The sequence below is a fragment of the Branchiostoma lanceolatum genome, chromosome 8 (assembly GCF_035083965.1).
Source record: "Branchiostoma lanceolatum isolate klBraLanc5 chromosome 8, klBraLanc5.hap2, whole genome shotgun sequence".
Classification (NCBI taxonomy): domain Eukaryota; kingdom Metazoa; phylum Chordata; class Leptocardii; order Amphioxiformes; family Branchiostomatidae; genus Branchiostoma; species Branchiostoma lanceolatum.
Window position 1 is genome coordinate 7,866,612 of NC_089729.1, and position 12,926 is coordinate 7,879,537.

The following is a 12,926-nucleotide window of genomic DNA, read 5'->3' on the forward strand; positions in this document are numbered from 1 at the left end:
ACCCTTGTAAATAGCACATGAGAGGAAACACATGAGAGTAAAAGACCGTGAGATACGGCGTCGTAGTCAAACTTTACTCGTGACGACGTTCAGAGGACCCGGTCCCATCTGGGAGATACCTCGTTTAGTCTGTGGTTCGGGTTGTCGGCCGCCTTTCAGTTTCCCCTACCTACCTGTGGTCCCTTCGACTGGTTTTAAAAACCGACCAGTCCTTGCAGTCAGCGCGCTCGGAATTGTCACCATCAAATGCTACACATGCACCTGTTAGGATTTTAGCTGATTGATGTTTTGTAAGGGACTATTTTCAAAACTATGTTTGAAGATGTTGTAATTCTGTATTTCCCAACTAATCCGTGCTACAACCATGATGAACGTAACCGTAGTTCTCATTTGAGACTATGTCCTCGTATGTACTGTTTTGTTCTGTGTATTTTCGTTAGCTGACAGTGCCATGTCACGACCCGGTGTTTTCTTTGTACCCTATGGGACCTTTGTGTTCACTGTTTAAGTATTTCTTCTTACTTTGAAACTGTTCAGTAGTGAACTAGTACGCCGGTGGTGAGCGAAACCACTGTTTAAGTATTTCTTCTTACCTTGTAACATTAAGTAGTGAACTAGCACACCGGTGGTGCAAAAAACCACTGTTTAAATAATTTTTTTTTTTTTTCTTCCTTTGTAACGGTTAAGTACTAAAGTGGTGCATCTGTTTAATTTTTTTTTTACACTGACCCTTAACTTTGGTACCGTTAGACTTCTTTGTTTAAATTCTAAGTTTCGTTGTTGTGATGGTACTCTGTTTTTTAAATGCGGGGACGCATTTTTCTCTTTTGGGCGGGGATGGTTGTAACAGTAACGATTTGTCCCCTTTTGCTTTGACGATGACGTCACTGTCAGCACGTCACCGACTGGTCACTGGCCATACGTCACAGAGCCACGTGAGAGATAGTCTCCCTGACCAATGACCCTGCGCCCTCAACCTTTGCAACTTTCGGACCAATAGAGCGCCAAAACACGCGCCATGGTAAATTACTAGTTGCTATATCTGTCAGAACTCCAGGCAAAGTCGAAGAGTCGAGAGTCGGGGAGTCCAGCAGAGGTCTGAGGGTCTTGGGTCTACAGCCAGGGGTCTCTCTCCACGCGGTGCTAATGAGTAACAGTTAGCGTAACTTCGGATATTAGTTGTTTAGTCGTTGTTGTACGTTACCGTCCCGGTAACTAGTCGTCTCAAGCTACTGTCGTTGGTAAGTTCCCATTTTGTGATCAAGTTTAGCTGTTGGATTGTATTGGATCTGATTGTATTGAACGGTACTGAGCGTTGTGTTCTAAATTGTGATCTCGGGGAAAAACCCCACGTCCCGCGGGTAAAGTCCCGCTCCCGCCAAAAGTGTGATCTAGGTTTATTGTTGTATCCATGTACTAGTTATCATTGTGTGTGGTTGCCTTTCAAGCGAATAAACAGAGCTTCAACGGAACCCTTGACCTTGTGGCCTTGGTTTGTGGTGAGAAAGCTTAGTTAAGTAGTGAGCGGTCTGGGTATAAACCCCCCGCTAACTTAGTTAAGTTGTGACAGAGTTGAGTCCAAATCCTGCTCTAGACCTTATTGTGACAATACGTACGTGGCACGGTGCAGGTACGTGTACCATGGAGCGTATTCGCTCCATACGTGTACCTAGTTGGCATCTGGTGGGACGGAAAATCTACGGCCAATGCGAGCCAGAATGCTATAGCCTTAATCCCGTTTGTTGATATGGGTTTAAAAAAAGGCTATATATACTATATATATTTAGCCGACCTGCAGAGGCAGACCTTCAACCACCAAGGCACTGTAACCAAGGACCCGACGTGGACACTTCATTTGAAGTCGAAAGATTGTATTCACATTCATTCAGGTTTAGGCGTAACTCAGAGCGTAACTGTTTGCACTGCCACCCACTTGGGGAGGGGGGGGGGCTGAGGTTACCTCACAGTGACACTAGAAATAGATTCAGTGAACGTCTGTGCGACTGTAGTGTCACTTACGAATACAATTAAGTCTTCCCCTTTCCCATAATAAATTGAACTACAGGCCACCTTCGTTTCAGACACATATTGAGAGCTGTGGGGGAGCGGACAGACAGAAGAATGATGTCTGCAGCTGTCCAGGTGTTGGACCTGTTGGACATCCGTGTCACCTTGGTGCTCCTGTTGCTCCTACTCGTCACGTACTACTACTCCAGACGCCCCAAGAACCTCCCGCCGGGGCCGTGGACCTGGCCCGTCGTTGGGAGCCTGCCAAGTCTCGCCTGGGTAAACATCAGACGTACTTTATGCTTTCCAAACTCTGATAGCTATTTCAAACAGCTGATAAAACATGAAAACAATCAGAAAACATGGAAGCATAATCATAGATGTATCTATGTGAACAACACCGGGAACTCATACCAACACTTAAACCGCATGGCAATACGACAAAAAAAGGACATGTACCTTCGAATTCCTCTCAGAAACGTCATTTAAGTACTTATTGTAGTGACTGTGAAACATTGGTTCTAGCAAAGTCAACATTACAGAAAACGTTACAGAAAACTGACCCATGACTTCCTTGAATTTTCGTTTTTCCGCAGAGCAAGAATCTCCACCTGGACTTCATGGAATGGCAGAAGAAATATGGGGACGTTACCTACTTCCGTATGGGAATGCTGGTTAGTATGAAATTTAAGTCACACCAAATAAAAGCCCTAAGGTTAGAAATTGTTTGACCGTACATTGTGCTAGCCTCCTTTGCGGCGCCGGTGTTTAGTGTTTAGTGTTTCAAATACGTGCCGTGATACACTGCTTGGCTTCAGGATGCAGTGGTGCTTGGCGGCTATGACACCATCCGACAAGCCCTGGTGAAGCAGTCCGAGGTGTTCTCCAGCAGACCCATCCACCTAGCGGTCTTGAACAAGATAACCAAGAAAAAAGGTGCGTCTGTTGATTCTGAAACCTGGGAGGTATGCGATTTTCTTGTGCACGGAGTCACCATTTGATGGCGTGTGGTTAAGAGATCTACCGTGCCCGTTAACTAGTAAAAGTATACGTCATGACTATTGGGTGCACAGCTTGTAGGGCTTATCGGTGGATCTGGATACAACAGGCTGAATCTAGTTTCAGATGTCGAATATAGTCCAGCCGAGCCGTCTGAATTTTTCAGTCAAGATTTAAAGCGCTAATTAAGGCTCTCGCGGCCAAAATAAAATTTAGAACAGAACTATTGCACACATTCCTGAAAGTCTGTCAAATCGTCCAGCCTGTCTAAGTCTTTCGTGCAAGGAGTTGTCCTGTCTTTTCTCTCGCGAATGTTTTTTTTTTTTCGATTACAGGCATCGTTATGGTCCCTTCCGGTCCACTCTGGAAAGAGCAGCGAAAGTTTGCCTTAACAACTCTGAGGAGTTTCGGCTTCGGGAAGCGAAGTCTAGAGGTCCAACTGTCGGAGGAGTCCGCCGCCTTGCTCGAGGTGATCCGAGACATGGGCGACAAACCGTTCGACATCACCAGGCTGCTGCAGAAGGCAACTACCAACATCATCAGCTCCTTGGTCTTCGCACATCGCTTCGAGTACGACAACCCCGAGTTCCTACAGCTCATGCAGGACTTTGACGACATTGCAGGAACCAACTTTCTAGCCATGCCTGAGAACATCCTGCCTTTCCTGGCCTGTGTTCTGGACAGTGGAAGCAAAGTAAGACAAATCCACAAAGTGTATTTTTAGGGTCATTACACAACATTACCAAGCCATCAAAATGGATTTGGAGTAGGATTGTTGGTATAGTGTCCATACGTTGAAGGTAGAGGCTATTTACATCACACCAATTTTCCACCCGAAGGGACATTATTGATCATGTGTCATTAGTAGGAGAAGCCAAAAATCTGCTGGAATTCAAGTCCTTCGTTTTTCCAGGTGATTGAGATATCACAGCGCCCTATCAACTTTGCCCGAGCGGAGATCGAGGAGCATAAGCGGACCTTCGATCCGAACGACATCCGTGACTTCATCGACTCGTATCTGTTAGAGATGAGGGCCCAGGACCAGAGTGACAGTACCTTCACCGATGATCAGCTGGTTACGACAGTGCTTGACTTATTCATAGCGGGCACCGAAACTACGACCACCACCCTGCGATGGGCAAGCCTGTTGATGATATTGTACCCGGATATTCAGCGAAAGGTACGTAGAAACATCTAATATTGTGCCTTCACCCAACACATTGATGAAAGGTCACAAATCCTGTAATATCGATCCAATCGACGATGTTGTACTGGAATTATCAAAACGCTGTGATCATTTCTAGACAGCACTTGAGCTTTTTTGTTATCACGTCAGTTATATCTAATATTCATAAAGTCCTTCTGCATGATCAGGATCGGTTATTTATGTACAGGTAATTTTCTGTCACTTTGTTTGCACTGGCAATGGCAGAATGGGTATGTGTCCAACAGTCTTGCCCCAACCACAGAACCTTGTACAGGTACGTGTACAGACCCTGACGTCCTGTCTCTAACCACAGGTACAGCAGGAGATAGACACCGTGCTGGGACGGGGGCAGCCCCCGTCCATGGCTCACCGTGACCAACTGCCCTACACACAAGCAGTCCTGACGGAGGTCTCCAGATTCGCGACCATCGTTCCCCTGAACGTGCCTCACACCACATCCGAGGACACCACCCTGAACGGGTAGGATGTTAGACTGAATAGGTTGACCAGAATGTTTAGGTAGAGGATTGAGTATGCTCATCAAATTCAAACCTGATATTCTCTGATGTGACAGAAAAAAAATAGAATAACACTACCAATAATTTTACTTTGCGGCTATCACGTTCACTTTTACAATACTGGAAGGACGTTACTAATGCCGATCGTTTCCAGTCTCGACTCGTGATGGCTCCCTTCACATCTCTGTCCCTCATTATTCACCTAGATCATGTAGTCTACGGTGTACCTCAAGTCGGTGTAATTTATCAGTTCCTGATGAATATTAGTTAATGAATGGAGACCTTTATTGTACACATATACCCACTGGTCACAACAAAAGAACAGTATACAGATACTGTACATCTATACATTGTCAAATCACTACAGGAATTATAAACTACATGTATTCGACTTCTCCTTGCTTCTTTGCAATGGTAAAACTGTATGAGCAGATATGGTTGATAATCAATGGTTTGTCTAAACTCATTAAGAATGATATATTCTTAGTGATGGACAGCAGTCAAGTGTCCTGCTAGAGTAGATTTATGGGCCTATCAAGCTATAAAAAAAACTTCTCTAGTGTTTCTTGACCTCACAGAAGCCTGTTTGGTTGTTCCAGGTACCACATCCCCAAGCAGACTATCGTCATCCCCAGCATCTGGTCCGTCCATCACGACGAGAAGCTGTTTCCTCAACACGACAAGTTCGACCCCGCCCGCTTCCTGGACGAGAAGGGACAGTACAAGAAAAACGACCACGTCATGCCTTTTTCTGCAGGTTCGTTCAGTCAATAATCGTATACTTTAGTTATATGAAGGTACCTTTGCTTAACATTTGCGAAATTGACTGCTTGTCTAATTTTTGCACCTGAACCAACGCTGATTTTGCAGTGTGTAAAAAATAAACGTCGACCTTTGCTCGAGACTGTTTGAGAGATGATTATCATTCATCATTGGGTGTTGCGTCTTTCACTCCAGGACCGCGTATCTGTTTGGGTGAACAGTTGGCTAGGATGGAGCTCTTCCTGTTCTTCACTTCGCTCATGCAACACTTCACTTTCAAGATACCAGAGGGCGCTCCTGCACCATCTCTGAAAGGAAATATCGCAGCTACACACTTCCCCGATCCTTTCGACATTGTCGCCGTGGTCCGCGACTAAAGCAATACCTTCCACAAATATGGAGTTTCTACTTCAAAGGCGTTTATTGGTCTGTAAACAAAAGTATCACATAGCCAGATGGTGTCGACCAATCAGAAGCCTCCATTGCCCATGTGTTAATCGCCATAACACACCTGTGATCATAATTCCTCCCATTATGTAGAGGATAACATACCCGTGATCATCATTCCTCCCATTATAGAGGGGGGTATCTTTTTGTTAACATTCGTATAATGTTGATTTGTTCCCAAAAATGTTTACTATCTTAGAATAAATCAAATCTTTTGTAAGCATATGACAAAATAGAATAAACCATTAACCACCTCATAAAACCACCTCGTTCGCTTCGCTCACCCGGTGGTTTTATTCGGTGGTTATAGCACATGACCAGGCATTATGACACCATATACACCTCGGGGCGGGTCATTAACCCTTAAATAACTGGTAGCTTGAATGACTTAATGAATTTTTATGATATTTTGTGTGTGGGCTTTTGCTTAGCAAACAGGTGATTGGATTTGCAGGAAGATATATAACCGAATGTGGACCCAGAATCTTTTAGGCCCCTAAATTGTTGTGGGGTCCTTCTGCCCGCACCTGTAGTAATGACCGTTGTGAAGGTACATGTATTGTGTTGATATGATGAGGACGTTACTACTGACGCTGCTTAGTAGTCTGTTTTGACATAAAACCCTAAAATAAATGATTTTGTAGTTTGTTGTCCAGTAAAAATATTTTCACTACATAACTCACATCATCCACTGATGGACAGGAAACATAATTCTTTTTTGCTAGGTGCAGTGGAAAACTGTGGAAAATTGCCATGTTCAGTTCTAGACTGTATCTGACAGTGGTGTACAACCTTCTGATGCAAGACAGGTTTATAAACAAAGGAAAGATCAGTCTATGCAGTGATGTTACTGACTTGCTGCTCAAGATCTTTAGCAAGCTGGCAGCATGATTTAATAAACTAGAGAAAATTGCCATTGATAACATACATACTAACAACTACAGATCAGTCCTTTTCTTTACAACAAACACATAATAATAACACTTTATAATACCATATTACCTTTAAAATCATTGTTGTAACAGGAGCTGTCAATTGTACATTCAAATCTTTGAAGGCATACGCTATATTTTACCTTAGTAATGAATTACCATACAAGGATACGTTATGTATTCACATTTCCTGTCAATTGTATATTACTTTTCAACAAAAAGACTCCACCTCAAATTCTCCCATGTTGAAATGTACAAATAAAAAAATAACAATACATTGATTGTATTACTATCAGTATCAGCTATAGTACAGTCCATTTGTATAGTAAGGACTAATAAGATCCATCATCAGCCCTTGCTGTGGTGCCTCTAGTCCAGGAAGAAGATGTTGTTGAAGTTTGTTGCACAGAGTTTCTTCACTTCCTCTGGAGGAAAATAGAACAAAAGGAAAATTGTTGTTTAAGTCCCACAAAGAAGTTGAAAAGCAACTAATGGTTATAATTTGATGAAGGTCATCACGAAATGACAGTTACTCAAGTAACTGGATAAGTCATATATAGTACAGACAAATGTTCTGAACATTAATGACCATGTTCCTACCGTTAATCTCAATCAGGTTGGCATTTTTCTGGTTGAGGACCACGTAGAACTCTCGCTGGTCGGACTTCTTCCCCACCACCCAGCAGTCAGACATGGTTTTCATGATGGTCTCACCGTCCTCCTCAGCACTGCAGGATAAGCAACACCATTCAACACAAGGTGAAGACTTCACCCCTCCATTTGTACCATTAAACTCAGATGCTCCATATTGATGAGGCAAAATTCCCACCAAAAGCACTAACTATATAGGGTCAGCAGCAGACAGTAGAAGTACCATCTAGTCTTTTGCTGCAAAACAGATTGAGCCTCACCAAAACAACCGTGTTTGGTCTGCTATGATTAAGACCTTATTGCCGTACCAGTGTGGCTTTATTTTTGTATGCCTCTATCACTGACCGTGATGCGCCATGCCTGTAGAAGTCAGCGTTGATGTCCCCGAGGATGCGCATGATGTCCGGCGAGATGTTGGTGAGAGAGGTGGTGGCAGACTTCTTAGTATGGACTGTAGACTTGGTGGCCAGGTTCATATGGTTAAAGTAGATGTACTTAAACACTGGATCAGAACTGTGGGGAGGGGGGCACAAGAGCAGGAACATAAAAAACTATGTACATGGACTGTGACGGATGGAAAGTTTCATTTATAACTCAAACTGATGACATCAATGATTCAAGAAGTGGATAAAAATATCATATATTCCTTGTCTGCATGGATAGAATCTAATCATAAGGGAATGTACATGATATAAAATGGGACATGCCTGCTTGCTTTCTTGGCATACTGCTCAGAGATGTCCGACCCCAGGCTACTGAGTTGTGGGCCGATGAAGGAGTCCAACTTTTGGTACAGGTCAAAGGAAGGAGCAACTGAGGCTACGGAAAAAGCAACATCATTCATGATTCAAAACATTAACAACATTTCAACATTGAGAGTATAAAAAGGCCTTCCCTATGTCATACATTATGAACATACACATTTGAATATACACTTGATGTACTAACATGCCACTGGTGTATGTCATTCTTTACATTTTTAGTAACCAATGAAATTCAAATATGCTTCAACAGATACACCATACATGTGAGTCAGTAGCTGAACAATGTTTTAGTTATCGGAAGTGTTTGGTCACCTGAAGATATTTATCAATGAAATGGTCTAAGGACTTACCATCTACCATCAGACATATTGTTGCACTCAGGGCCTGGAACAGAAAGAAAAAGGATACTTAGAGTATCAAGACAACAACATAAGACAGATTTTATGCCCTTTGGCATGCAAGCAAAAAAAGGCAATACAGGTAGCCTCTTTACATTCCATATTACAGAATGCAAAGATGTAAGGTAAAATGTTATGTTATTGTTTCTAGAACTCACCCTGTACACAATGAGGTACAACTCCTCATATGACGTTTCAGTGTTGACATATATCCTAGGTACCTTGCCAAGGTTAGTGGGGTCCTTCATGTCAGGAGGGCCAGTGATATATCTGGAACATGACAAAAACCTTTCAACACTTTGTAATAATAATGTGTACAAAGCTCAAAATATTGCTTGGTAATATTGGTAATACAATCAATTAAGATGTAACAATGTAAGGGTACAACATTATGGAAAACCGGTCCAAACATGTCATTGTTGTACTGTAACATAATCATAATTACGATGGTTCAAATAACAAATCCAAGTACATGACATTTTATAAACGTATTTTGAAGTCTCAAAGCCGTAGGGTCAGGCTTCCCTCTCAAAAGAAATGTGGAGTATTTTAAGTTTAACCTTAGAAATGACAGAATATTTCATTTTGAAAAGCTCCATATTTGGACCTAAAGTTTAAGTTTTCTAAATCTACAACTGTCCTACCTGCCATAGTGAGCAGATCCACTGATGGGTGTGGGGGCGGCACCTTTAGGGGACTCCTTACCACCCAGCTGGAAAATAATTATGCTGTTACAGCAACATGACAGAAAATTACATGCATTGTAGATAAAATAGAATTACAAAAGACTTTGAGATTCATACCTTTTATATGATAACATAGTACTCTCCTCTATCAAATTTTACAGATGACAATGAATACGCCTAAAGAACACAGTTGGACTGTTCATGCGGCCAGTTTATAGATAGAGATATCATTTTTGTTTTGTATTTTCTTTTAAGATACTGCTACATGACAGTGTCAAAACAACTACCTCTGATTCCAGTGCTGAGGGGAAGAGGCTGGTGGTCAGATATTTGTACAGGATCCTCATGTCATCCTGCTCTAAACCAGACCTATGGGTGGAAAAAAAAGAATGAGGTTTTCGTCTTCACATGTTCTGTTCTGTTAAAATATCAATAAATGCTGATTACCCATATCTAACCTTGATACGATACAGATAGTTAGCTGTGTAAGTTTCACCACTTAGAGAGGTAATGATAAGGGAATGAATGTTTGCATAATGGTAAGAATCTAGACAAAAACTTTAACACAGCCTATGTACTCACCAAACCAGCTGGTCATTGTACAGGAATGCTGTATATTTCACCTGGCTGGAAAACATGAAAAAGGACATCATAATTATTGTTGCTGTTGTTTGTCACCTTGTAATGCCTAGTCGCAGCACATAGGTTAGCATGTTTGCTTGCTGATTCAGTAGCAGGGCATATTTTTACAGGGAGGGGTTGCTTTAAGGTGCTTGAGTCACCTCCTCAAACACGGTAACTCCATTTTACCTTCCTTCCCAAAGACAGGTGCAACCCCTACCGAGATACCCTTCCCAAGATTTGAATTGGGGTCTCCCAGTTACCAACTAAATGAAACCAGGAGCTAAACTGTGAGGCTAATACTAGTTGAGCTACATGTATTGAATTATTGTGTGTATTCTACCTGCAATCTATAAAATGATAAAATGCCTTTGATCATGGATAAGTAAAAAATTTAATACAAAATGTTACCTGAATGTTGCCTCTGTCAAGTTGATAAAACACTGTATCCTCAGGTACATGTTCTTGTCCAAAGGCAGGAAATGGATTCCTACAGCAGTCATAAAAGAAAGTTTTTAATGAAAGAGTAGGTTTGCACATTTTCTAATGGACTTATGTAGAGCCTGGAGAAAAACTAATGCATTATATGAAGTAAATGTAAGATGTACTTGCCATTGAATACATCCAGAATGTCACTTGTTGCTAGTCTCAGAGTGCCGAGATACTGAGAAAATAAAAGGCATATTTGACATTTAACCATGTTGAAACTGTAAGAAAAGTCAGTTAGTCCAACAAATTCAAAATCATAAATAGCATCATTTTATGAGCAAGGTAACATACAGACTTATTGTAGCCAATACTCACTCTGATAAAGAAGTGTTCTAATCTCTGTTTCAAGACTTCCACATTGAATCTTTCCAGTATTCTAGTAAAGGTACCCATGAAAAGCTGCAAACACATGAAACGCATATCATAAATACATGTACACAAACACATCCACAGAGGCAAAATAGATGTCAATGTACTGAAATATTAAGAAGTCACCAACAACAAGACCTATCTTCTAAAGAATCCTAAAAATGTCCTTACCCTGAACATTTTGTAAGACGTCTTAAGTACTGCATCAAATACAGAATCCTGTGTGAGAAGGGAGAATAAAGACAGTTATTTCTTTTAGATCTGAGTACATTGTCTTAATCTGCCATCATTACCAAGGAATTCAAAGTAGATACACATAAGAAGTCTTTTCATCATAATGCTTTTATACACCTCTTTTGGTGATATCATTATTACATCAGTTGTGTGTTAATTATAGTACAGTGTAATCAACGATGATGATGAATCAATACATAACAGTTTTCTCACCTGTACATCTTCATCATGATACTCTATGTATGTCTGACCATCTTTTCCTGTCTTCTCATTGCAGGGGATGGTCACAGTCTGTAAGAGAAACAGAACAACTATGATATAGTACAGCATATCTGAAACTTGAAAGATGATTTCTTGGACAGTATTTTCTGAGGACAATAGACCTTGCTTACAACACCAAATAGGAGCTGATGCTTCTACTAGTTCTAGACAATGTACAATGATGTTGATACACTGTATATTGCTTCTCTTTTTCTCCTTTTTAGGAAATGGTAACAACTAAATCCAACAAACAGCTTGCATACAAACAAAAATGTACATTAAAAGTGATGTCAATACGCTGTAAGTGTATATTCCATCTCCTTTTCTCCTTCAAGTTCAACAGACATCTGGCCGCGTATGTACAAAAATGGAGATTAAATGTACAGACCATGATCATCCAGAAGTCCTTCTCTGGCTGATAGAAGAGCTGTCTCGTCTTCTGGGTGTGTAACGCCTCGCAGGGGTGATCAGGAGAAAACGTGCTGGAAAAGAATTACATATGATACATATCAAAACTGATTCATCGTAGAGGCCAAGTGCAGTATCAAAAATAGATAGTCAAAGAAAATCTGCTTTTCAATAATGCCTTTTTAATTTGTCACAGCTGAATATATAAGGTATTTTAGTATGGGGATAAATGGGGCTCTGTGTTACATTTAAGCTATCTAAACTGTATTTGTTTATTTATACAAAAAATTATATAACGTTACACATACTGTGTAAACGTGATAATATCCTCGCACAGACCCATTTTTTTTATCTTGTTGTCAAGGAGAACATCTGGAGGATGTTAGAACAATAATATAATAGAAAAAATTATATAACGTTACACTTACTGTGTAAACGTGACTATAGCCTCACACAGACCCATTTGTTTGATCTTGTTGTCAAGGAGAACATCAGGAGGGTGGTAGAACAGGATCTTCTTGTGTTCCTGAAGGAAGCAAAATGTAACAAGATCATTGATTACTAGATTAGATTTATAGTCATGATAAGTTTTTGCCCATCATCAGCCTTATAATAACTGGGTACCAGAAAACAAGTTGTACATGGCTTTCCCTCTCTATGACAAACGGTCGGTTTTCAACCATTCCATTTCCATTGAGACGTGTAGGATTTATCTAAACCGTCAGGGTGGCTTTGCAAATACCATGAGTTGCCGGTACAACAATAAGACTTCACACAAAAATCGTAAGAAAATCCATCCGAAGAAAACGCCCCCCTCCCCACTAGCTTCATTCATAGAAAATGTCTCCCTTTCAAAAAGCCAAAGCACTTACCTCACCCTCCCTGGGTCCAAAGTTGGAATTGTATATAAAGAAGTTTTCTAGCTTGGTGGAAGGCATTTTGCTCTATTTTCACGCTTCCTGTGAGGAATTTCCTTGGAAAACCTGCACTTTTATATCAAACGGCAGCCATCTTGGACGGACTGTTTTACTCTTCAAAATAGGGTACATCGTTGAGTTGAATAACATTACAAAGATAAACACTTGTCACAAAACTAGTGTTAGAGAAGAAATTAGTGTTTTAGATAAGATTTCTAAAGCTTACAAGTATCGGTATTGTGCTTTTCGACGACTT

General features: G+C 41.0%; 2 protein-coding genes across 2 annotated transcripts in view; one reads left to right on the forward strand and one right to left on the reverse strand.

Moving 5' to 3' along the window:
• The window catches only part of LOC136440038 (cytochrome P450 2J4-like), a 44,537-nt gene extending 37,390 nt beyond the window's left edge, over positions 1-7,147 (forward strand). Inside the window, exons 2-9 of the mRNA XM_066435803.1 lie at positions 2,082-2,286; positions 2,604-2,681; positions 2,826-2,943; positions 3,342-3,700; positions 3,920-4,186; positions 4,527-4,693; positions 5,331-5,488; positions 5,689-7,147. Of these exons, the coding sequence (XP_066291900.1) occupies positions 2,122-2,286; positions 2,604-2,681; positions 2,826-2,943; positions 3,342-3,700; positions 3,920-4,186; positions 4,527-4,693; positions 5,331-5,488; positions 5,689-5,870 (1,494 nt within the window). The 5' untranslated portion in view covers positions 2,082-2,121 and the 3' untranslated portion in view covers positions 5,871-7,147. The remainder of the gene's footprint in view (positions 1-2,081; positions 2,287-2,603; positions 2,682-2,825; positions 2,944-3,341; positions 3,701-3,919; positions 4,187-4,526; positions 4,694-5,330; positions 5,489-5,688) is intronic.
• On the reverse strand, positions 6,783-12,793 carry LOC136440039 (vacuolar fusion protein CCZ1 homolog). Its single transcript, XM_066435804.1, has 17 exons — positions 12,626-12,793; positions 12,182-12,279; positions 11,734-11,827; positions 11,298-11,375; positions 11,022-11,069; positions 10,797-10,880; positions 10,605-10,656; positions 10,404-10,482; positions 9,954-9,998; positions 9,659-9,740; positions 9,330-9,397; positions 8,844-8,955; positions 8,638-8,671; positions 8,231-8,342; positions 7,869-8,036; positions 7,473-7,600; positions 6,783-7,297 (listed from the first exon to the last, which is right to left on the reverse strand). Exons 1-17 carry the CDS (start codon positions 12,689-12,691, stop codon positions 7,242-7,244), a joined length of 1,404 nt encoding a protein of 467 aa, XP_066291901.1. The 5' UTR covers positions 12,692-12,793; the 3' UTR covers positions 6,783-7,241.
• Positions 12,794-12,926: the final 133 nt, after the last annotated feature.

Bases quoted from the DNA above. Each gene is read 5' to 3' on its own strand.
- LOC136440039 (XM_066435804.1), bottom strand. From the start codon at position 12,691: ATGCCTTCCACCAAGCTAGAAAACTTCTTTATATACAATTCCAACTTT. The intron at 11,376-11,733 runs GTCTGTACATTT...TTTCTCTTACAG, and splicing joins AGGACTTCTGGATGATCATG to ACTGTGACCATCCCCTGCAA. The intron at 9,398-9,658 runs GTAGTTGTTTTG...ATTATTTTCCAG, and splicing joins CCTCAGCACTGGAATCAGAG to CTGGGTGGTAAGGAGTCCCC.